Source organism: Haliotis rufescens, unplaced genomic scaffold (assembly GCF_023055435.1).
Source record: "Haliotis rufescens isolate VD_foot unplaced genomic scaffold, xgHalRufe1.0.p SCAF_10, whole genome shotgun sequence".
NCBI classification, from domain to species: Eukaryota; Metazoa; Mollusca; class Gastropoda; order Lepetellida; family Haliotidae; genus Haliotis; species Haliotis rufescens.
The window spans coordinates 41,816,067-41,840,682 of record NW_025963780.1 but is presented as its reverse complement, the minus strand read 5'-3'; the positions used below and the strand labels follow the sequence as shown (position 1 = coordinate 41,840,682).

The 24,616-nt window shown below is 40.2% G+C and overlaps 2 protein-coding genes across 2 annotated transcripts; both read right to left on the bottom strand.

Moving 5' to 3' along the window:
* Positions 1-236: 236 nt before the first annotated feature.
* On the bottom strand, positions 237-9,469 carry LOC124146722 (glycoprotein-N-acetylgalactosamine 3-beta-galactosyltransferase 1-like). Its single transcript, XM_048386122.1, has 3 exons — positions 9,442-9,469; positions 3,361-4,019; positions 237-1,400 (listed from the first exon to the last, which is right to left on the bottom strand). Exons 1-3 carry the CDS (start codon positions 9,467-9,469, stop codon positions 558-560), a joined length of 1,530 nt encoding a protein of 509 aa, XP_048242079.1. The 3' UTR covers positions 237-557.
* A 4,132-nt stretch (positions 9,470-13,601) lies between these two features.
* LOC124146721 (glycoprotein-N-acetylgalactosamine 3-beta-galactosyltransferase 1-B-like) lies at positions 13,602-23,525 on the bottom strand. The gene is made up of 3 exons (XM_046517153.2): positions 23,516-23,525; positions 17,038-17,696; positions 13,602-15,101 (listed from the first exon to the last, which is right to left on the bottom strand). Exons 1-3 carry the CDS (start codon positions 23,523-23,525, stop codon positions 14,298-14,300), a joined length of 1,473 nt encoding a protein of 490 aa, XP_046373109.2. The 3' UTR covers positions 13,602-14,297.
* Positions 23,526-24,616: the final 1,091 nt, after the last annotated feature.

Below are 24,616 nucleotides of genomic sequence, written 5' to 3'. Positions count from 1 at the left end.
GTCCGGGTCATTGCCTGTGCGGCCATTAAAATCTCCACCGAAAAAGGGTATGACGTCCCCTTCTATATCCAACAGTATATCAAGAATATCTTCTTGAAAAAGGGAAATACCATTTTTACTTTCTAATCCAGTATGGTTATACAATGCTGAATTCTCAGGGTGAATATACACTGTGGAATATAAAACATCTGATGTAAGACCAAATAGTGTCTTGTCCAATGAAAAAATTATGCACCTCTTAGTATTTTTAGTCCATTTCATGTATTTAACAAAATCCTTTCTTAACAAAACAGTTGTTCCACCTGATAATCTCCCAGTTTGGGTTATCTTTATAATACAGATTTATCATGTGGCTTTATTACATCATCATACCAGCTGCATATATGATCAATTGTTTCAATGCCACGTAATAATTTTTGTGAACACCTAATATATGCAAAATACATAATCGAAAATCAATCACATGACGTCCTCTTTGTTACTCCGCATGTCTGTTAACCTCCTGTGTTCCGGGTGCCACCATGCATGTCTGTTGACCTCCTGAGTTCCACGTGCCACTACGCATGTCTGTTGACCTTCTGAGTTCCGGGTTTCACATCCGCTTGTCTGTTAACCTCCTGAGTTCCGGGTTTCACATCCGCTTGTCTGTTGACCTCCTGAGTTCCGGGTTTCACATCCGCTTGTCTGTTGACCTCCTGAGTTCCGAGTGTCACATCCGCTTGTCTATTGACCTCCTGAGTTCCGGGTTTCACACCCGCTTGTCTGTTGACCTCCTGAGTTCCGGGTTTCACATTCGCTTGTCTGTTAACCTCCTGAATTCCGGGTTTAACATCCGCTTGTCTGTTGAGCTCCTGAGTTCCGGGTGTCACATCCGCTTGTCTGTTGACCTCCTGAGTTCCGGGTTTCACATCCGCTTGTCTGTTGACCTCCTGAGTTCCGGGTTTCACATCCGCTTGTCTGTTGACCTCCTGAGTTCCGGGTTTCACATCCGCTTGTCTGTTGACCTCCTGAGTTCCGGGTTTCACATCCGCTTGTCTGTTGACGTCCTGAGTTCCGGGTTTCACAACCGCTTGTCTGTTGACCTCCTGAGTTCCGGGTTTCACATCCGCTTGTCTGTTGACCTCCTGAGTTCCGGGTTTCACATCCGCTTGTCTGTTGACCTCCTGAGTTCCGGGTTTCACATCCGCTTGTCTATTGACCTCCTGAGTTTCGGGTTTCACAATCACTTGTCTGTTGAGCTCCTGAGATCCGGGTTTCACATCCGCTTGTCTGTTGAGTTCCTTGGTTCCGGACACAATGCCATACGGTCGTAAGTGATAGATGTAAAACTCCAGAGCTTGCATCTTCTGTGGGGACACGTAGTGGAAGGATATGGCGTAGTTGGAGATGTTCTCTGTGCCCTTCAAAAATATACGTTTTCATGAAAAAGTTTAATCCAGTTAAACATTAATCTAACGCATACATTCATTCCATACCAACGAAACAAGAATGGGCATGGTTCTAGCTATTTGATTCGTTGTTTAAAAAACTCCTTATCTCCTTATTAACATTATACTCGATTACGAAATAATTCTAACTGGGTGGAAATCTGTACTATTGACCGGTGGCTATATACCAGAGGAAAAAAGTAACTGTGCTTCAAATAAATTGGTGTAAATGTAATGTTATTGAAAATAACAACAAAATATTGGTCACGTGATCAATGTTTTATCGTAAATGTAAGGGACAAAACCCTTTCTGCATTCAAGTCTACTGTACGATTTCGACGATGTCGTGAGCATGCGTTTATGAATGAAGATACCAGGTGTCCTGCCCCACCAGTGGCATCCGTCACAACAAACACATGCAAAGGCAAGTCAATTGTTCACCTGAACACATTACGGAAACATTATGTTGCAAACACAGTGATGCCTGTCCTCGCAATTGTCGAACGTAAAATACCTTTTGTCCATAAAGCAAGGACGTGTATCAATCATATGTTCCAATTCTTACGAGTAAACAGGGGAACATATGGTGCAAGTCAAACTAGGGAATTGTCTTGTCAATGATGCGTCACATTTGAAAATGCCCTCCACATAATTTTGAACCTTTTCATGGGGCCCTTACTGTTGCAACCTTGATCAAACATCTTTTGAGCAAGGGTCGTATGATCCTTTTATGAAATCTTGGTTGAAAGAACATGCTCGATTGTACCTTAAATTTTGTGGAATGCATACACCAAGGGCTTGAACTGCGGGAATATTGCTCGACAAAAAGGTAAAGTTGACGATTGGAAAGTTGAAGTCATCCATCTTGTCAAACAGTCTTGTGGAGAGTGTTTTGTAACTCTGAATCTCGTCTAAATATGAAACAAATGAGGCCTCACTGGTCTCCTTTATTTCTAGTTCAGGTGCTTAAATACGTGGAAGGGAATTGTCTATGTGACGGATAAGCACGACTCCGAGGTTATGGTCGAGGAACTAAGACAGAGGCAAGAGGGTATCGGCAATGTGAGATAGAGGAACTTCGCTCCTCGATCTTACATTGTGAATACCAGATTCACTTATGAACTGTCGAAATGCAAGAAATACTAGAAAAATAAGAGAACATCGAGATACCTTATAGCAAAACAATAAAGTGTGTCGTGGTTTAAAAGGAATTCAATCGAAGCGATAGAAAAGCCACTTGCAACACAGACCAACTGACTGTAAAATTGAACCAAGTACAAATTTCATCTACAACTCAACTCATCAGGTCTCACAAGTAAAACGTAAAGCCTCATACCAGGTCTAACTAGGAAAATGTAAATCCTCCCAAGAGGCTAATACGAGATAAAAGATACCAACAATACAAAGGGCATACGTTTGCAGTTGGTTTATAATGGATGGTTATTGAAAGATATCTGTCATCGATATATCCGATATAACTTCTTGGCCAAGTTACCTTGTTCTAACTTTGCCAATCCGATCCGAAATACCAATTCATATCCATAAAGAAATAGATCAGCAAGAAACGGAGCACAGTTGGTGCCCATGGGGATGCCTACTTCTTATCTCAATGTCTTACCCCCAAATTCATTGAAGAAGGGGATGGTGTAACAACTCATTTAACAATGTCAATATCGGGCGTGAACACCATTTGCGTTGATACAGGCGATGCAGCGGCGGCGCATAGAAGACACCGGATGATTAAAAGGAACCTGGGGGGTGTTGAACTTTATATGAAGCACAGTTACTTTAAAATATTTTATATTTTATATATAGGTATCTTAAATACTCTCAATTGGTGAATATACAAGTATACATCCTCCAGACCTGTGGATATAAGTACATGTATAATAATTACTCTCCGTTTTTGTATTCAGATATGAGTTTGTCTTACCTTCTTAGCACCATTTGCATCGAATTTGTAATACCACTTTGGGTATCTACCAAACAGGTGTGTCTCGGGGTAAAAACAGTGGAACCTGCTCCTCCCCAGGGCGTCTAGAGTATTGACTGTCCTCACCCCTAGATTTTGCATACATTTGCCCATTTCTAAGTCCTCTGGGCCGAAATCTTGTCGACATACACTGGGGTCACGACCTTTCTCCCCATATCTCCTCAACGCTTGCTTACTCAGCACATAACCCCCTCCGCCGCTGTAGAACCCTTGTTTGACGAACACCTTAAAATGATGGCCAAAAAATACAGGTTCGGATTTGTTTTGGGACGTCAGAAAGTACCGGAGGTTCTCTAAAATAACATATGTGTCATCGTCAGCCTTCATGAACCAATCAGCATCATCAAAGTGGTTTTCGTAGATGTAACGGAAAGCCTGCATCGTTTTGGCTGTCAAATGCCGCCGACCTTCCGACACGTTTAATCCGATTGTAGGGAACTTTGGATCCGTCACAGAGCTCATGAAGAGCACTTTGTTGCAGCGCCTGCTCCATGTGTCGCGAACTACACGTGCTTTAACATCGAGATTCTTAGGGGTCGTCATAATCCAGCAGAGTACACGCTCCTTTTGATACAGAGCCTTGGATATGGCATCATCATCTGTTAAAACAAATTAAGAATCAGTTATTCCTGTTTGAGCTATTTCGTGAAATAACATCACACAGTGAGAGTGGTAGATTGATGTATTGCAGCTATATATAGGCGAGAAACACCAGTGAGTGAGTAAGTAGGGCTTTACGCCGCATTCAGCAATATTCCAGCAAGATCATGGGAGGTCATAGGTATCCCACCCTCCCCAAGAGACAGCCAGAATGAGATTCTCACATTGGGGGAACTCGTTATTTATGCTTAACTGAATATAACTTGGTTTTCAACTGCTCCCATAGGACATATGCATTTATAATAGACATAAAACTTTCGTAGATTTGTTTAACAAAAACCCTGAGTGTCAAGCTGGATTTCGTACTTGCTACTCCACAACTGATAATATTTTTACACAACAATCACTAATTCAGAAATATTTATCCAAATCCAGGGGTAGATTTTATTTTTTATCCGTAGACTTCCATAAAGCTTTTGATTCTATCAATAGAGATCTTTTATGGTATGTGTTAGCTCAACAAGATATTAAAGGCAAAGTGCTGAATATAATTCGTGATATGTATTCTACGACAACATGAGCTGTTAAAACATCAAATGTTAGCATTTCCGAATATTTTGATTGTTTAAGCGGTGTACGTCAAGGTTGTATTCTATGTCCACTTCTATTTAGTATGCTTTTAAACCAACTTGAAGATGAATTACAGCAGCATGGCGGGAGAGGTATTTTTGTACTTTTAAGATTTCCTTTTATTACTATATGCAGATGTTTTATGTCTGTTTTCTGAAAGTGTTATTAGTTTGCAAAAGAAAATACATATATTGTAGAAATTTTGTTCAAAGTGGGGTTTGAAAGTTAATTTCAAGAAAACTGAAATCCTTGTGTTCCTCAGCGTTGGTATACTTAAGAATGCTTGGTATCATACTTTCAAACAGACTGTCATGGTCAAACTTAGTACAGACACTTATTAATAAAGCTAGTAAAGCAATTGCAATCGAAATTAAAAAATCTTCTCAAATAAAACCTATTCTGTTGTATTCATCCGAGGTATGGGGTTGTCATAGATGGGAGGCATTAGAAAAGTTACATGTAAAATATTGTAAATATGTTCTAGGTGTTGGCAAATCTTCTACTACTGCGACTGTTTTAAGTGAGTGTGGTCGGTGTAATATATATTGCGATTCATTCTCCAGATGCATTAAATATTGGTGTAATATTCGGATACTAGATATCCAAAGCAATGTTATGACATGTTGAGAAGATTGGACGAGCAAGTCAGAGTTACATCGGCCTCAAATGTTACAAAATTACTTTATTCATATAGTTTTAATTATGAATGGAATAATCAAAGTATCGGTAATATTAATTTATTTCTTTTAGAATTTTAACAAAGAGTTAAAGACTGTTGTGTTCAATCTCATTTTTCAAGGTTAAATGCGCATTCAAATTTAGATTAAGACTCCACTATAAAGTCAACTTTCGCAATTGAACCATATTTGCATCATATACACCACAGGGACCTAGGGAGATGTTTACCATTATTAAGAATGAAAGAATTACACATTATGAAAAATATAGGTACGCCGGAGGGTGTACCTAGAAACCTTAGATTCTGACCTTATTGTAAAAATATCATCGAAGATGAGTTACATTTTTTGTTAGTATGCCCAACTTATGATATTTTAAGACACAGATATATTCCCAACAATAACTTTAAAAAATGAGCACTCCCTCAAAACTTTACTACGAACTTCTAACATTGAAACCTTGTCATTATGTGCTAAATTCATAAAAGATGTCCTATCTTTACGTTCTTTATTATTATAATTCTAATTTGTACTTTAATTGCACTCTGTACCTCTTGATATTGTACCACCACTTTGTATATAACACATCTATATTGTACTTGGGCCTGTGGCCTTTATACTGAAATAAACTTCTTTTTCTGTGCATTTATGTATTCAAAGACGTTTTTGCGTTCCTAAATGGCATTAATATATCAAAATTATGATTAGTAACTAAGCTTGTGAGAACATGTTTCGTAACTAAATGATGGCAGAGATGGCTCTCCGGGCGGACGCTCTACCACAAGACCACGGAGGCGCTCGATAAGACCAGTGGTATCCTCCTGAGTTTAAATGTTTGTTTTTTCTATAATACCTTCTTATCAAACTATTCAACCTTTCAATGGACGTTCATCCGATAGTAATCGTCCTTAGTAGTTTATTCTCGAAACTGTAAATAATGAAACTTCAACGAAACAAAATTCCATAAAAAGGCAAATTCTGAAGTGATGCATGATACTTCGTTCGATAGCTATATGATAGCATGGACTAGTTAACCTGATGTCACACGGTCAAATAGGCAGCCACGTATGACCCGGTCAATTATATGGCCTTAGGTCGCGGCATTGCATCAACATACTGGTAGTTGAGGACCATTTGTAACACGGAATACCGCGTATACGGTTGTTGAGTTAACCACCCTCATTTGAAGGGCAACATTAATTTTATAGAAACTGTTATGTAGAAACAGGCACCAGTTCAGTGCATGTTCAAAAAGTATTGAACAGAATTATGCTTTGGAAACGAAACGTGACGATATGTGGGCGTGTGTGCATGACGGTATGTTATATTGATTCTAAGTTTGGTTTTGCAGCAAATACTCTGTATGTATGTTGGAGAGGTTGAGCAAAATTGTCTTTTGAAAATATGTTGATGAGACAATTCGATGGGAAAATAGTGACACACGTCATTGCCAAGTGGTTGTTTATGTACAGTCATAGACACAGTTCAAAATGTTGAATCGATAGCATTGAATACTTTTCCTATACATTAATGTTACATATCGTTATGTTGATGTCCGATAAATGTTGAATAAATGTTCCACATAATACTGAATACTGGTAGTTGGCGTGTATATTTTCTTTTCACATTGACCAAATTCAAAGTGTGCAGGATATATTCCAGGTCGATCTTACGTCAATGGTTTACGTCTTATGATTATGGTAAGGGTTGTGTTCATACATATAAAATCTACTTAACATAATTACACACGCATATCATAAGAGTAAACTCGGCAAGATCGATTACACTGTGTGAATGAAACTAGACTCCAGTTCAAACGCCCGTGCTGCTTATGGTTTTATGGCGTCAGACCTTTATCACTTCGGGCTTTCCTCCGCCGTGATATAACCGACACATTGTTCAAAGCGGCGTCAAATACAGAATTTCGTCCCTTAAGCGTGTCCGAAACCTAAGATCGTGTGTTCGAAACACAAATACTCCTCACGATTATGTGTCATGGTTTGTCAGCACCATACCCGTGCTCGTAGGTTATGCCAGTATGGTAGATGTCTTAGACCTGCGTCGCTTTGGCCTCTCCTGTCATATCCAGCTGACACGCCGTGATATAGCTGAAATTAATTTCAAAACGGCGTTACATTTTCTCAGCTGTGGTATACCAGCTGTGGTATAGCTGAAATCCAGTTCAGAATCGTATAAAACTAAACCCGTTAACCCAGATGGCATATTATAATGCGATATTGAAACTAACCTTTATGATCAAGATGCAGGTCCTCAAATTTGACATTTCCAGACAGGTATTGCCCCAATGACTTCTGAACGTCTTCGTGTAGGTCATTCGATAGATTTTGTACCTCTCGTGAATGTACAGCTCGTGAATTGACAGTGTTCACAATAGAGGAGACGAAACGAACGCCATGTTGGTCTGTTGTAAAGGTCACAACAAAAATGGTCACCAAAGTTAATCCAATTGTTAATCCTAGTAGAACTGCAGATAGTTTCCTGAAAGAAGGGAACGTCGCCATTTCCACAGCTGTGTTGCTGCGGTTGTACATACGCGTATAAATATCCCACTGTGACATCTGATGCATCAGTACTTCAATATGTAGTATTGGATCTATGTGTGACCTCTGATTTGATCTACCCGGTAGGCACAGTATAGATCTTGTCTTTCAACTCTGCACCACCTGAATCACAGTAAACCGACGATAGTTTAAACAGGCTGAAATACATATATATGAATTGATTGTTTTCAGCCATACTTGTTAGCAATCATTAACAAAAAAAGAAAAACACAAGAAAACAAAAGTCTTTACGGCCATTTGTCATGCCACGCCTTTCAAATGCGCAACGTAAACGTGCCATCGGCATGTTGCAGACGGGAACGTCCGTAGCTGAAGTCGCAAGGACGATGGGTTGTAGTCCACCGACTGTTTATGATTTACAGTCGCGTCTACAGCAAACGGGTACCACCGCTCATCCCCCTCGGCCAGGTCGACCACGTGTGACGTCACATGCAGAGGATCGTCAGATTGTCTTACGTCACCTCCGTAACCGATTTTTGACGGCTACATCAACCAGAAATGAACTGTTTAGGGGTAGACGGAGTGCGCAAACTGTTCGAAACCGTCTGAGAACTGCTCGCCAAGAGCAACAATCGTGGACGCGACGTTAAAACCCACCTACAAGTATCTATAGTAACTAGTAAGTAACAAGTAACATGATTTGCAGTTGTTCATGTGATTAAAGAGAAAAACATGAATGTTTCTTAAACGTCCGAAACCCCATAACACGGGGATACGTCATTTCTCGTCCCCTGCAAAAGATAAAATTTTCATCGCCTTGTTTTGTTTTTTCAGATATTACATGACGTTTAGTTCCTAATCTTCCTTATTCAACAATGTTCGTGACAACCTCCGGTCACGCAGCACTATTTCTGTGACACCCTCCAGTCACGCAGTACTATTTCCGTGACACCCTCCAGTCACGCAGCACCATTTTCGTGACACCCTCCATTTATGCAGCACTATTTCCGTGACACCCTCCAGTCAGGCAGTACTATTTCCGTGACACCCTCCAGTCACGCAGCACCGTTTCCGTGACACCCTCCAATCACGCAGTAACATTTCCGTGATACCCACCAATCACGCAGAACTATTTCCGTGACACCCTAAAGTCACGCAGCATCACTGGATATTCTACGTGAAAACAGACACGTTGCTTACACAACTGTGAGTATTCTGGTTGTATATAGACACATTGCTGACACACTCCTGTGAACATTCTGGTCGTATTTCCACGACATCCTCCAGCCATGCAATACCCTTTTCATGACACCCCCAGTCACGCAGCACCATTTCCGTGACACCCCCCAGTCACGCACCACCATTTCCGTAACACCCTCCAGTCAAGCAACACCATTTTCGTGACACCCTCCAGTCAGGCAGCACCATTTTCGTGACACCATCCAGTCACGCAGCAGTATTTCTGTGACACCCTCTAGTCACACAGTACGATTTCCGTGACACCCTCCAGTCACGCAGCACTATTTCCGTGACACCCTCCAGACACGCAGCACCATTTTCGTGACACCCTCCATTCGCGCAGCACCATTTACGTGACACCCTCCGGTCACAAAGCACCATGTTCGTGACTCCCTCCAGTCACGCAGCACCATTTTCGTGACACCCTCAAGTCACGCAGCAGTATTTCTGTGACACCCTTCAGTCAAACAGTACGATTTCCGTGACATCCCCCAGTCACGCATCACCATTTTCGTGACACCCTCCAGTCACGCAGCACCATTTTCGTGACACCCTCCAGTACCGCAGCAGTATTTCTGTGACACCCTCTAGCCACACAGTACGACTTCCGTGACACCCCCAGTCACGCAGCACTATTTCCGTGACACCCTCCAGTGACGCAGCAATATTTCCGTGACACCCTCCAGTCACGCAGCACCAATTTCGTGACACCCTCCAGTCACACAGCACCATGTTCGTGACACCCTCCAGTCACGCAGCACCATTTTCGTGACACCCTCCAGTCACGCAGCACCATTTGCTTGACACCCTCCAGTCACGCAGCACCATTTTCGTGACTCCCTCCAGTCACGCAGCACTATTTCCGTGACATCCTCCAGTCACTCAGTGCTATTTTCGTGACACCCTCCAGTCACGCAGCACTATTTCCGTGACTCCCTCCAGTCACGCAGCACCATTTTCGTGACACCCTCAAGTCACGCAGCAGTATTTCTGTGACACCCTCCAGTCACACAGTACGATTTCCGTGACATCCCCAGTCACGCATCACCATTTTCGTGACACCCTCCTGTCACGCAGCACCATTTTCGTGACACCCTCCAGTCACGCAGCACCATTTGCTTGACACCCTCCAGTCACGCAGCACCATTTTCGTGACTCCCTCAAGTCACGCAGCACTTTTTCCGTGACATCCTCCAGTCACGCAGCACTATTTCCGTGACACCCTCCATTCACGCAGCACTATTTCCGTGATACCCCCAGTCACGCAGCACCATTTCCGTGACACACTCAGTCATATGAACAAGAACTAGAACACAAAGTATGATCATGAAGACACATGACGGAATGAGTGATTTAAGGGGAGCCCGTCAAAGGAGTTCGTTGACCAGGTATGTTGAGATTCAGAATATGATCCCCGTAGGACAGAGCAAATTAAGTCGGCACAAAAACAGAACGTGTTTATTTTTTAGTGGTTCCCAATTTATTCCATTATTTACACAGGCGTAATAATGTTATGGTAAATTAATGAGGATCTCACGTTGGCGGCATACTTTGTATATCAAAGGTGGAGTTAACAAACATGTGTTTGTGAGTGTTATTGAGTATTTGATGCCCGGAACTTCATTTGCAACCTACAGTGAAATTCAAACTCGATTGTTTACAGACCGTCGTCATATAGCTCGAATCTTGGTGAGTGCGACGTTAAACAACAAACAAACAAACGAACAAATAAACAGGCAAACAAACTCATCACATCAAACTCGTGATAAGCCTCGCAGTTTCTTAAACTACATGACGTTTGTCGACATTGTTAAATTCAAAGGTATCAGTTATTTGCCACATTGCTCTCCCTTTATTAGCCAACCAACTCAATTCTAATGTGGTCTCCGAAACAGGCCAATCTGTATGATTGGGCTCCACATGCAACGACTGTCGCAATGACAGTGTAAAAGTTCCATTGTCATTATTGTATTCTCTATCCTTTTCTCAGTGAAGTAAATACAGATTTATCAATCAGTCAATCTTTATTTCAGAAATACTGAAATGCCATAGGCCTATAGTACATAACTTTGTGGATAGTGGATGTTTAGAACACTCATCTTATCATTTCTAATTCTGGTAAAATGGACAAATGAGAAAATGGTGCTCATCCTCTATTAGCTGTAGATTACACATTTTACATAATCTAATTTCCTTTGGGATTTTGAAATATCTTCCCGTTTCAATATTTAATTCATGTGACGAACATCTGAATCTAGAAAATGCAATTCTATATTTGTACAAGAGTGGTTTCAAAAGATATTCTGCAGTTATAAAATGTGTTTTAAACAATCTTAAGTACTGATATTTTGACGATAAAGCTAACAAACAATACCACTGTTGTAAGAAGGTATCTATGAGCCTTTGTGTACCCAATTTCACAAAATGTTCACGACAATCTACATTTTGACGTTGCTAAGCAGAACCAAAGCCTAAATCATTAATGAGCTTTTTAACTGAAGAAACCCAGTTTTGCTTTCCATTTTTGTCATACAGTATCATCATTTCATAACATTTTTTAGGGTACCTATCATTTGGCATCCGTAATAGCCTTAACCAGTACTTTATGACTTTAATTTGTGCATTTATATATAATGGAAATCTACCACATTCATCATATACAACTACATTGGAGGTGTTTATCTTTACTCCTAAATATCTTTTGCATGCATGTACATGCACCTTTTCAATCAAGTCTAGCTGATGTACCCCCCAAACCTCAGCCCCATATAGTAGAATTGGCTTTATTTTTGTGTCAATTTTTTTAAAAAAAAGATTATAATTTACACTCTCAATAGGTCTGAGACGTTTAAGTATCGCATAGAGATTTTTTTCTTTGCTTGTGTTGCAGCCTGTATTGAATGAAAAGTCCAAGACAATTTAATAGAAACATTTACTCCCAAATATTTATAGCTTGTAACTACGTCCAGATAACTGTCTTTGTACAAAGATTTCTCCCTTTTTAATAACATTCCGCCGTTTTTAAATACAATAACTTGGGTCTTTTTTGTGTTAACACTTAAACCAAATTGTTCACTAAATTGCTCCAGCACATTTATCTGACTTTGAAGTCCGGGTACAGTACTCGAAATCATTACGACATCATCGGCAAACAGAAGCAAAAATATTTTAACAATATCTGGGTGTAGCTGAATGCCACCTTTACAATTGCTTTGTATTTCTTCTGCCAGCTCGTTAATAAAGAAAGAAAAGAGAAAAGGACTTAATATACATCCTTGTCGAACGCCTACATTGCATTCAAAATCTTCTGAGTACTTACCATTACTTCTTAAACAAGCCTCTACTTGTTCATAGATACTTGATAATAGTTCCAACATCTTGCTGCTTGCCCTTCGTAATTTAAGCAAGGCCCAAAACTTATCACGGTTAACTGAGTCAGATGCTTTTGAAAAATCTACAAAAAGCCCATAAAGTTTCCCTCCTTTACTTGATAAATAACGTTGAATTAAGGAATGTAACACACAAAAATTGTCTATAGTTGAGTACCCCTCTCTAAAACCAGCTTGTGCCTCATCTATTTTCTTAAATGATTCAGCCCAAAATACTAATCTTCTATTAATGATATCTAAGAATATTTTACACAATATGCTTAATAATGTGATGCCTCTGTACTTATTGGTACCATTTACATTACCTTGTTTGTGAAGAGAAATGATAATGCCCACTGACCAATCTTTGGGAAAATTGGAGTTTTCAAAAATAGCATTAAACAAGACTTCTAAATATGGGACAATTATATCTGAGGAATTCTTAAAAAACTCGGGTATTACGTTGTCAATGCCAGGAGAATTTTCTTTTTTCAATCTTGGTATACTTGAAGTGATTTCTTCTCTTGAAATGGGAAAATCTAACATATCAGCTACTAAACTAGCCTCCCCACTGTCTATTTCGATGTCTTCCTGCAAATCTTCACTGTTATTGTCAAAAGAAAATAAGTCTCTAAAATGTTTATACCAGGTATCTATGTTTATGTCATTTTTATAAACCTGTCTTTTACCATTCAAGTGTTTGAGAGCAGACCGGAACGTGTTTGGATCATTAATGCTACTTTCTAGTTTTTCTCGCTGTCTCGCTTTGTATTCCCCTTTTTTTATTTCTGCATGTACTATTATACTTATTCTAGCCTGGTTGTAAATTGATAAGGATACTGCATCTTTAGTTTTCCTAAATATATTTAAGCACCTACATCTTTCCTTTTTGAGGAAGTCACACTTCTCATACACATATAAGACTTACACAATGCTTCAACCAAATATTGCACACTTTCATTAATGTCAGTTTATGCCACTTCCATTGATCTGTGAAGTTAAGTCAGAACAGCAATGAAACAGTTGTGGTGAATATATAAAATAATCAATGACACTAGTCCCATTATGACCTACGTAGGTAAAATCACCCACATCCGAGTCAGAGCCACATCTCCCATTCATTATGTGAATGGTAAGTACTGAGCACAAATACAGCAAACATTTGCCGAACTTATTAACAGTAGTGTCACGTGAATATCGCCTGATACGAAAATGATCAAGCAAATAGTCCATAAGGTTGTGTTCATAGCCCTGAATGTGTTCAATAATGTCATCTTCAACATAGTCCGGGTCATTGCCTGTGCAGGCATTAAAATCTCCACCGAAAAAGGGTATGACGTCCCCTTCTATATCCAACAGTATATCAAGAATATCTTCTTGAAAAAGGGAAATACCATTTTTACTTTCTAATCCAGTATGGTTATACAATGCTGAATTCTCAGGGTGAATATACACTGTGGAATATAAAACATCTGATGTAAGACCAAATAGTGTCTTGTCCAATAAAAAAATTATGCACCTCTTAGTATTTTTAGTCCATTTCATGTATTTAACAAAATCCTTTCTTAACAAAACAGTTGTTCCACCTGATAATCTCCCAGTTTGGGTTATCTTTATAATACAGATTTATCATGTGGCTTTATTACATCATCATACCAGCTGCATATATGATCAATTGTTTCAATGCCACGTAATAATTTTTGTGAACACCTAATATATGCAAAATACATAATCGAAAATCAATCACATGACGTCCTCTTTGTTACTCCGCATGTCTGTTAACCTCCTGTGTTCCGGGTGCCACCATGCATGTCTGTTGACCTCCTGAGTTCCACGTGCCACTACGCATGTCTGTTGACCTTCTGAGTTCCGGGTTTCACATCCGCTTGTCTGTTGACCTCCTGAGTTCCGGGTTTCACATCCGCTTGTCTGTTGACCTCCTGAGTTCCGGGTTTCACATCCGCTTGTCTGTTGACCTCCTGAGTTCCGAGTGTCACATCCGCTTGTCTATTGACCTCCTGAGTTCCGGGTTTCACACCCGCTTGTCTGTTGACCTCCTGAGTTCCGGGTTTCACATTCGCTTGTCTGTTAACCTCCTGAGTTCCGGGTTTAACATCCGCTTGCCTGTTGAGCTCCTGAGTTCCGGGTTTCACATCCGCTTGTCTGTTGACCTCCTGAGTTCCGGGTTTCACATCCGCTTGTCTGTTGACCTCCTGAGTTCCGGGTTTCACATCCGCTTGTCTGTTGACCTCCTGAGTTCCGGGTTTCACATCCGCTTGTCTGTTGACGTCCTGAGTTCCGGGTTTCACAACCGCTTGTCTGTTGACCTCCTGAGATCCGGGTTTCACATCCGCTTGTCTGTTGACCTCCTGAGTTCCGGGTTTCACATCCGCTTGTCTGTTGACCTCCTGAGTTCCGGGTTTCACATCCGCTTGTCTATTGACCTCCTGAGTTTCGGGTTTCACAATCACTTGTCTGTTGAGCTCCTGAGATCCGGGTTTCACATCCGCTTGTCTGTTGAGTTCCTTGGTTCCGGACACAATGCCATACGGTCGTAAGTGATAGATGTAAAACTCCAGAGCTTGCATCTTCTGTGGGGACACGTAGTGGAAGGATATGGCGTAGTTGGAGATGTTCTCTGTGCCCTTCAAAAATATACGTTTTCATGAAAAAGTTTAATCCAGTTAAACATTAATCTAACGCATACATTCATTCCATACCAACGAAACAAGAATGGGCATGGTTCTAGCTATTTGATTCGTTGTTTAAAAAACTCCTTATCTCCTTATTAACATTATACTCGATTACGAAATAATTCTAACTGGGTGGAAATCTGTACTATTGACCGGTGGCTATATACCACCGGAAAAAAGTAACTGTGCTTCAAATAAATTGGTGTAAATGTAATGTTATTGAAAATAACAACAAAATATTGGTCACGTGATCAATGTTTTATCGTAAATGTAAGGGACAAAACCCTTTCTGCATTCAAGTCTACTGTACGATTTCGACGATGTCGTGAGCATGCGTTTATGAATGAAGATACCAGGTGTCCTGCCCCACCAGTGGCATCCGTCACAAACACATGCAAAGGCAAGTCAATTGTTCACCTGAACACATTACGGAAACATTATGTTGCAAACACAGTGATGCCTGTCCTCGCAATTGTCGAACGTAAAATACCTTTTGTCCATAAAGCAAGGACGTGTATCAATCATATGTTCCAATTCTTGCGAGTAAACAGGGGAACATATGGTGCAAGTCAAACTAGGGAATTGTCTTGTCAATGATGCGTCACATTTGAAAATGCCCTCCACATAATTTTGAACCTTTTCATGGGGCCCTTACTGTTGCAACCTTGATCAAACATCTTTTGAGCAAGGGTCGTATGATCCTTTTATGAAATCTTGGTTGAAAGAACATGCTCGATTGTGCCTTAAATTTTGTGGAATGCATACACCAAGGGCTTGAACTGCGGGAATATTGCTCGACAAAAAGGTAAAGTTGACGATTGGAAAGTTGAAGTCATCCATCTTGTCAAACAGTCTTGTGGAGAGTGTTTTGTAACTCTGAATCTCGTCTAAATATGAAACAAATGAGGCCTCACTGGTCTCCTTTATTTCTAGTTCAGGTGCTTAAATACGTGGAAGGGAATTGTCTATGTGACGGATAAGCACGACTCCGAGGTTATGGTCGAGGAACTAAGACAGAGGCAAGAGGGTATCGGCAATGTGAGATCTTACATTGTGAATACCAGATTCACTTATGAACTGTCGAAATGCAAGAAATACTAGAAAAATAAGAGAACATCGAGATACCTTATAGCAAAACAATAAAGTGTGTCGTGGTTTAAAAGGAATTCAATCGAAGCGATAGAAAAGCCACTTGCAACACAGACCAACTGACTGTAAAATTGAACCAAGTACAAATTTCATCTACAACTCAACTCATCAGGTCTCACAAGTAAAACGTAAAGCCTCATACCAGGTCTAACTAGGAAAATGTAAATCCTCCCAAGAGGCTAATACGAGATAAAAGATACCAACAATACAAAGGGCATACGTTTGCAGTTGGTTTATAATGGATGGTTATTGAAAGATATCTGTCATCGATATATCCGATATAACTTCTTGGCCAAGTTACCTTGTTCTAACTTTGCCAATCCGATCCGAAATACCAATTCATATCCATAAAGAAATAGATCAGCAAGAAACGGAGCACAGTTGGTGCCCATGGGGATGCCTACTTCTTATCTCAATGTCTTACCCCCAAATTCATTGAAGAAGGGGATGGTGTAACAACTCATTTAACAATGTCAATATCGGGCGTGAACACCATTTGCGTTGATACAGGCGATGCAGCGGCGGCGCATAGAAGACACCGGATGATTAAAAGGAACCTGCGGGGTGTTGAACTTTATATGAAGCACAGTTACTTTAAAATATTTTATATTTTATATATAGGTATCTTAAATACTCTCAATTGGTGAATATACAAGTATACATCCTCCAGACCTGTGGATATAAGTACATGTATAATAATTACTCTCCGTTTTTGTATTCAGATATGAGTTTGTCTTACCTTCTTAGCACCATTTGCATCGAATTTGTAATACCACTTTGGGTATCTACCAAACAGGTGTATCTCGGGGTAAAAACAGTGGAACCTGCTCCTCCCCAGGGCGTCTAGAGTATTGACTGTCCTCACCCCTAGATTTTGCATACATTTGCCCATTTCTAAGTCCTCTGGGCCGAAATCTTGTCGACATACACTGGGGTCACGACCTTTCTCCCCATATCTCCTCAACGCTTGCTTACTCAGCACATAACCCCCTCCGCCGCTGTAGAACCCTTGTTTTACGTACACCTTAAAATGATGGCCAAAAAATACAGGTTCGGATTTGTTTTGGGACGTCAGAAAGTACCGGAGGTTCTCTAAAATAACATATGTGTCATCGTCAGCCTTCATGAACCAATCAGCATCATCAAAGTGGTTTTCGTAGATGTATCGGAAAGCCTGCATCGTTTTGGCTGTCAAATGCCGCCGACCTTCCGACACGTTTAATCCGATTGTAGGGAACTTTGGATCCGTCACAGAGCTCATGAAGAGCACTTTGTTGCAGCGCCTGCTCCATGTGTCGCGAACTACACGTGCTTTAACATCGAGATTCTTAGGGGTCGTCATAATCCAGCAGAGTACACGCTCCTTTTGATACAGAGCCTTGGATATGGCATCATCATCTGTTAAAACAAATTAAGAATCAGTTATTCCTGTTTGAGCAATTTCGTGAAATAACATCACACAGTGAGAGTGGTAGATTGATGTATTGCAGCTATATATAGGCGAGAAACACCAGTGAGTGAGTAAGTAGGGCTTTACGCCGCATTCAGCAATATTCCAGCAAGATCATGGGAGGTCATGGGTATCCCACCCTCCCCAAGAGACAGCCAGAATGAGATTCTCACATTGGGGGAACTCGTTATTTATGCTTAACTGAATATAACTTGGTTTTCAACTGCTCCCATAGGACATATGCATTTATAATAGACATAAAACTTTCGTAGATTTGTTTAACAAAAACCCTGAGTGTCAAGCTGGATTTCGTACTTGCTACTCTACAACTGATAATATTTTTACACAACAATCACTAATTCAGAAATATTTATCCAAATCCAGGGGTAGATTTTATTTTTTATCCGTAGACTTCAATAAAGCTTTTGATTCTATCAATAGAGATCTTTTATGGTATGTGTTAGCTCAACAAGATATTAAAGGCAAAGTGCTGAATATAATTCGTGATATGTATTCTACGACAACATCAGCTGTTAAAACATCAAATGTTAGCATTTCCGAATATTTTGATTGTTTAAGCGGTGTACGTCAAGGTTGTATTCTATGTCCACTTCTATTTAGTATGCTTTTAAACCAACTTGAAGATGAATTACAGCAGCATGGCGGGAGAGGTATTTTTGTACTTTTAAGATTTCCTTTTATTACTATATGCAGATGTTTTATGTCTGTTTTCTGAAAGTGTTATTAGTTTGCAAAAGAAAATATATATATTGTAGAAATTTTGTTCAAAGTGGGGTTTGAAAGTTAATTTCAAGAAAACTGAAATCCTTGTGTTCCTCAGCGTTGGTATACTTAAGAATACTTGGTATCATACTTTCAAACAGACTGTCATGGTCAAACTTAGTACAAACACTTATTAATAAAGCTAGTAAAGCAATTGCAATCGAAATTAAAAAATCTTCTCAAATAAAACCTATTCTGTTGTATTCATCCGAGGTATGGGGTTGTCATAGATGGGAGGCATTAGAAAAGTTACATGTAAAATATTGTAAATATGTTCTAGGTGTTGGCAAATCTTCTACTACTGCATCTGTTTTAAGTGAGTGTGGTCGGTGTAATATATATTGCGATTCATTCTCCAGATGCATTAAATATTGGTGTAAACTTGTGTGCATTATCGGATACTAGATATCCAAAGCAATGTTATGACATGTTGAGAAGATTGGACGAGCAAGTCAGAGTTACATCGGCCTCAAATGTTACAAAATTACTTTATTCATATAGTTTTAATTATGAATGGAATAATCAAAGTATCTGTAATATTAATTTATTTCTTTTAGAATTTTAACAAAGAGTTAAAGACTGTTGTGTTCAATCTCATTTTTCAAGGTTAAATGCGCATTCAAATTTAGATTTAGACTCCACTATAAAGTCAACTTTCGCAATTAAACCATATTTGCATCATATACACCACAGGGACCTAGGGAGATGTTTACCATTATTAAGAATGAGAGAATTACACATTATGAAAAATATAGGTACGCCGGAGGGTGTACCTAGAAACTTTAGATTCTGACCTTATTGTAAAAATATTATCGAAGATGAGTTACATTTTTTGTTAGTATGCCCAACTTATGATATTTTAAGACACAGATATATTCCCAACAATAACTTTAAAAAATGAGCACTTCCTCAGAACTTTACATTGAAACCTTGTCATTATGTGCTAAATTCATAAAAGATGTCCTATCTTTACGTTCTTTATTATTATAATTCTAATTTGTACTTTAATTGCACTCTGTACCTCTTGATATTGTATCACCACTTTGCATATAACACATCTATATTGTACTTGGGCCTGTGGCCTTTATACCGAAATAAACTTCTTTTTCTGTGCATTTATGTATTCAAAGACGTTTTTGCGTTCCTAAATGGCATTAATATATCTTTATAAGATGCCAATCAAAATTATGATTAGTAACTAAGCTTGTGAGAACATGTTTCGTAACTAAATGATGGCAGAGATGGCTCTCCGGGCGGACGCTCTACCACAAGACCACCGAGGCGGTCGATAAGACCAGTGGTATCCTCCTGTCTTTAAATGTTTGTTTTTTCTATAATACCTTCTTATCAAACTATTCAACCTTTCAATGGACGTTCATCCGATAGTAATCGTCCTTAGTAGTTTATTCTCGAAACTGTAAATAATGAAACTTCAACGAAACAATATTCCATAAAAAGGCAAATTCTGAAGTGATGCATGATACTTCGTATGATAGCTATATGATAGCATGGACTAGTTAACCTGATGTCAAACGGTCAAATAGGCAGCCACGTATGACCCGGTCAATTATATGGCCTTAGGTCGCGGCATTGCATCAACATACTGGTAGTTGAGGACCGTTTGTAACACGGAATACCGCGTATACGGTTGTTGAGTTAACAACCCTCATTTGAAGGGCAACATTAATTTTATAGAAACTGTTATGTAGAAACAGGCACCAGTTCAGTGCATGTTCAAAAAGTATTGAACAGAATTATGCTTTGGAAACGAAACGTGACGATATGTGGGCGTGTGTGCATGACGGTATGTTATATTGATTCTAAGTTTGGTTTTGCAGCAAATACTCTGTATGTATGTTGGAGAGGTTGAGCAAAATTGTCTTTTGAAAATATGTTGATGAGACAATTCGATTGGAAAATAGTGACACACGTCATTGCACAGTGGTTGTTTATGTACAGTCATAGACACAGTTCAAAATGTTGAATCGATAGCATTGAATACTTTTCCTATACATTAATGTTACATATCGTTATGTTGATGTCCGATAAATGTTGAATAAATGTTCCACATAATACTGAATACTGGTAGTAGGCGTGTATATTTTCTTTTCACATTGACCAAATTCAAAGTGTGCAGGATATATTCCAGGTCGATCTTACGTCAATGGTTTACGTCTTATGATTATGGTAAGGGTTGTGTTCATACATATAAAATCTACTTAACATAATTACACACGCATATCATAAGAGTAAACTCGGCAAGATCGATTACACTGTGTGAATGAAACTAGACTCCAGTTCAAACGCCCGTGCTGCTTATGGTTTTCACCAAAGTGGTAAACGCGTCAGACCTTTATCACTTCGGGCTTTCCTCCGCCGTGATATAACCGACACATTGTTCAAAGCGGCGTCAAATACAAAATTTCATCCCTTAAGCGTGTCCGAAACCTAAGATCGTGTGTTCGAAACACAAATACTCCTCACGATTATGTGTCATGGTTTGTCAGCACCATACCCGTGCTCGTAGGTTATGCCAGTATGGTAGATGTCTTAGACCTGCGTCGCTTTGGCCTCTCCTGTCATATCCAGCTGACACGCCGTGATATAGCTGAAATTAATTTCAAAACGGCGTTACATTTTCTCAGCTGTGGTATACCAGCTGTGGTATAGCTGAAATCCAGTTCAGAATCGTATAAAACTAAACCCGTTAACCCAGATGGCATATTATAATGCGATATTGAAACTAACCTTTATGATCAAGATGCAGGTCCTCAAATTTGACATTTCCAGACAGGTATTGCCCCAATGACTTCTGAACGTCTTCGTGTAGGTCATTCGATAGATTTTGTACCTCTCGTGAATGTACAGCTCGTGAATTGACAGTGTTCACAATAGAGGAGACGAAACGAACGCCATGTTGGTCTGTTGTAAAGGTCACAACAAAAATGGTCACCAAAGTTAATCCAATTGTTAATCCTAGTAGAACTGCAGATAGTTTCCTGAAAAAAGGGAACGTCGCCATTTCCACAGCTGTGTTGCTGCGGTTGTACATACGCGGTATAAATATCCAAATGTGACATCTGATGCATCAGTACTTCAATATGTAGGATTGGGTCTAGGTGTGACCTCTGATTTGATCTACCCGGTAGGCACAGTATAGATCTTGTCTTTCAACTCTGCACCACCTGAATCACAGTAAACCGACGATAGTTTAAACAGGCTGAAATATATATATATGAATTGATCAGACGTAGGCGGGACGGCGAATATGCTACACAGAGATGCTACAAGAAACAATGAACAAAGGAAACTGAATTTGAACAAAAGTGGCAAAAGTGGTTTTTCACGTGCAACTGGTCACGTAGCCATAATACCGCACGTGTTTTCAGCCATACTTGTTAGCAATCATTAACAAAAAAAGAAAAACACAAGAAAACAAAAGTCTTTACGGCCATTTGTCATGCCACGCCTTTCAAATGTGCAACGTAAACGTGCCATCGGCATGTTGCAGACGGGAACGTCCGTAGCTGAAGTCGCAAGGACGATGGGTTGTAGTCGACCGACTGTTTATGATTTACAGTCGCGTCTACAGCAAACGGGTACCACCGCTCATCCCCCTCGGCCAGGTCGACCACGTGTGACGTCACATGCAGAGGATCGTCAGATTGTCTTACGTCACCTCCGTAACCGATTTTTGACGGCTACATCAACCAGAAATGAACTGTTTAGGGGTAGACGGAGTGCGCAAACTGTTCGAAACAGTCTGAGAACTGCTCGCCAAGAGCAACAATCGTGGACGCGACGTTAAAACCCACATACAAGTAACTATAGTAACTAGTAAGTAACAAGTGACATGATTTGCAGTTGTTCATGTGATTAAAGAGAAAAACATGAATGTTTCTTAAACGTCCGAAACCCCATAACACGGGGATACGTCATTTCTCGTCCCCTGCAAAAGATAAAATTTTCATCGCCTTGTTTTGTTTTTTCAGATATTACATGACGTTTAGTTCCTTATCTTCCTTATTCAACAATGTTCGTGACAACCTCCGGTCACGCAGCACTATTTCTGTGACATCCTCCAGTCACGCAGTACTATTTCCGTGACACCCTCCAGTCACGCAGCACCATTTTCGTGACACCCTCCATTTATGCAGCACTATTTCCGTGACACCCTCCAGTCAGGCAGTACTATTTCCGTGACACCCTCCAGTCACGCAGTAACATTTCCGTGACACCCTCCAATCACGCAGTAACATTTCCGTGATACCCACCAATCACGCAGAACTATTTCCGTGACACCCTCAAGTCACGCAGCATCACTTTCGTGACACCCTCCAGTCACGCAACACCATTTTCGTGACACCCTCCAGTCAGGCAGCACCATTTTCGTGACACCCTCCAGTCACGCAGCAGTATTTCTGTGACACCCTCTAGTCACACAGTACGATTTCCGTGACACCCTCCATTCACGCAGCACTATTTCCGTGACACCCTCCAGTCACGCAGCACCAATTTCGTGACACCCTCCAGTCAGGCAGCACCATGTTCGTGACACCCTCCAGTCACGCAGCACCATTTTCGTGACACCCTCCAGTCACGCAGCACCATTTGCTTGACACCCTCCAGTCACGCAGCACCATTTTCGTGACTCCCTCCAGTCACGCAGCACTATTTCCGTGACATCCTCCAGTCACGCAGTACGATTTCCGTGACATCCCCCAGTCACGCATTACCATTTTCGTGACACCCTCCAGTCACGCAGCACCATTTCCGTGACACCCTCCAGTCACGCAGCACCATTTGCTTGACACCCTCCAGTCACGCAGCACCATTTTCGTGACCCCCTCCAGTCACGCAGCACTATTTCCGTGACATCCTCCAGTCACGCAGTGCTATTTCCGTGACACCCTCAAGTCACGCAGCACTATTTCCGTGACACCCTCCATTCACGCAGCACTATTTCCGTGATACCCCCACTCACGCAGCACCATTTCCGTGACACACTCAGTCATATGAACAAGATATAGAACACAAAGCATGATCATGAAGACACATGACGGAATGAGTGATTGAAGAGGACCCCGTCAAAGGAGTTCGTTGACCAGGTATGTTGAGATTCAGAATATGATCCCCGTAGGACAGAGCAAATTAAGTCGGCACAAAAACAGAACGTGTTTATTTTTGTGTGGTTCTCCATTTATTCCATTATTTACACAGACGTAATAATGTTATGGTAAATTAATGAGGATCTCACGTTGGCGGCATACTTTGTATATCAAAGGTGGAGTTAACAAACATGTGTTTGTGAGTGTTATTGAGTATTTGATGCCCGGAGCTTCATTTGCAACCTACAGTGAAATTCAAACTCGATTGTTTACAGACCGCCGTCATATAGCTCGAATCTTGGTGAGTGCGACGTTAAACAACAAACAAACAAACGAACAAATAAACAGGCAAACAAACTCATCACATCAAACTCGTGATAAGCCTCGCAGTTTCTTAAACTACATGACGTTTGTCGACATTGTTAAATTCAAAGGTATCAGTTATTTGCCACATTGCTCTCCCTTTATTAGCCAACCAACTCAATTCTAATGTGGTCTCCGAAACAGGCCAATCTGTATGATTGGGCTCCACATGCAACGACTGTCGCAATGACAGTGTAAAAGTTCCATTGTCATTATTGTATTCTCTATCCTTTTCTCAGTGAAGTAAATACAGATTTATCAATCAGTCAATCTTTATTTCAGAAATACTGAAATGCCATAGGCCTATAGTACATAACTTTGTGGATAGTGGATGTTTAAAACACTCATCTTATCATTTCTAATTCTGGTAAAATGGACAAATGAGAAAATGGTGCTCATCCTCTATTAGCTGTAGATTACACATTTTACATAATCTAATTTCCTTTGGGATTTTGAAATATCTTCCCGTTTCAATATTTAATTCATGTGACGAACATCTGAATCTAGAAAATGCAATTCTATATTTGTACAAGAGTGGTTTCAAAAGATATTCTGCAGTTATAAAATGTGTTTTAAACAAACTAAAGTACTGATATTTTGACGATAAAGCTAAC